Source organism: Penaeus monodon, chromosome 34 (genome assembly GCF_015228065.2).
Source record: "Penaeus monodon isolate SGIC_2016 chromosome 34, NSTDA_Pmon_1, whole genome shotgun sequence".
In the NCBI taxonomy this organism is placed as follows: Eukaryota; Metazoa; Arthropoda; class Malacostraca; order Decapoda; family Penaeidae; genus Penaeus; species Penaeus monodon.
The window spans coordinates 18,075,517-18,077,168 of NC_051419.1; the positions used below are offsets into that span (position 1 = coordinate 18,075,517).

General features: G+C 30.3%; 1 protein-coding gene across 1 annotated transcript in view; it reads right to left on the reverse strand.

Annotated features, from left to right (window-relative positions):
• Positions 1-146: 146 nt before the first annotated feature.
• Positions 147-1,652, reverse strand: part of LOC119594623 (ERI1 exoribonuclease 3-like) — a 25,024-nt gene continuing 23,518 nt past the window's right edge. Inside the window, exons 4-5 of the mRNA XM_037943675.1 lie at positions 998-1,135; positions 147-383 (exon numbers count right to left, since the gene is read on the reverse strand). Coding sequence (XP_037799603.1) covers positions 162-383; positions 998-1,135 — 360 coding nt within the window. The 3' untranslated portion in view covers positions 147-161. The remainder of the gene's footprint in view (positions 384-997; positions 1,136-1,652) is intronic.

Here is a 1,652-nt window from a genome sequence, read left to right on the forward strand (position 1 = left end):
TGCACTACTATGAAAAAAAAAATTATAAAGTTAATTGTGCTAGAGTTTATTTCTTCTCACAGGCTATCTAAATCTTTAACTGGTAAATTTCTGTAGAGAAATATGATTATGACAGCAATATATAATATTTTAAATAAACTAAATTCAAAATACTGGACCACTCAAAAAAAATTACACAGTACCTTTTTAATATTATGCCACTTCTTGCAATAATTAGGTACCTGGATGTTCTCTTTCTGGCACTGGCTTGGCAACATAGTCTTAAGGTCCCAGTCTCCACATGTGACAAAGAGGAAGTTTTTGTCTAGACCAACTTCCTCCTTGATCCAAGTGTCAAACAAGTGCATCACTGTGCGAAATGGCTTGCCATTGTCCACCTCAGCCTGGAGAGATGACAAGAGGTGTTTCTTAGTAGTTTTAGCTGTGATATAAAAGGGCACATGTGAATAGAAAGAATGGACTATAAATAGGATTGGATGTTTCAGCTACATAAATAGTATAAACAAGAAAAAGAATTCAACAGAATAAATGGCATGGAATCAGTATGATAAATGAATGAAGGACAAATTAGGAAAAGCATAACTGAAATAAGACAGTATAGAAGAAATCTAATAAGCTAAATAGTAAAACCAGTATAGTATAGGGTTATAAACAGGATAAAAAAAAATAAGACAAGTTAAATATAAAGGCAAACAGAAAACTAAGATTGTATGAGAAAACAGCACTTAATTTGGGAATGAATTTCCACCGGAAGTTTCTATAGACTTTCTGCAGAACTTGGTTTGTCTTATTTGCATAACTATTTTCCTCTTTTTAAGAGTATAATGCTGTGACTAAGAAACTACATTCTTAAAATAGAAAGAAATAAAAATTACATTTTCCAGATAACTTTACATGGCTGACAAATCTTTAAGAATATCTTCTCAAGGATCATTTATGAGCTATATCAACAAAGTTAAACTAAATAGCTAATGAACTTAGAATGAATAAAACTTACTTGTGAAATAGTCGTTAGTCTTATGCAAAAGTCTGTCAGCTTTGGGTTGTGAAAGGGTTTTATAAACTCATGGAAAATTGATTCTGTTTCAAATGAGCTTGCATTTATTTTCAACACTGGGAACTCAATTATTTCCTGAAATAAAAAGGCATATAAACAATTATGAAGAGTCAAGGCAACAGTTTTTTTTTTCTTTTACAGAAAAGCTTGGTACAGGAATTTCAAACTAATACCTTTTTATTGTTACCTGAAAGCAATCTCAAATCTAAATTTTGGTGAAAATTTATCAATTGTTTTTTTGTTTTGAATACTGTCGAAAAAATGCCAATCATTAAAATGGCAAAGTGAATAGTAAGTAGGTTATTTTGAAGAAATTTTGGACCTACTGAGGTGGGGTTAGGCTCACTTTCTTTAGAAAGACTTTGGTAACTAAATGTCCATGTTACTTTCTTCAATTTCAACACTGTTTTCAAGTTATTCATTTAAAAAATTTGTAAATGCAAAAAAATAAGTATTTTTGTATCTGTTCTACAGTCAGTGCATAATCTATTTATAATTAAAATGAGACCAAACCCATCTTTGTAAGGTCAAATACAACTTGAAAAAAAAAAAAAGACCAAGAGGTGTTTCAAGATATTTCATTGGAAGATTTACA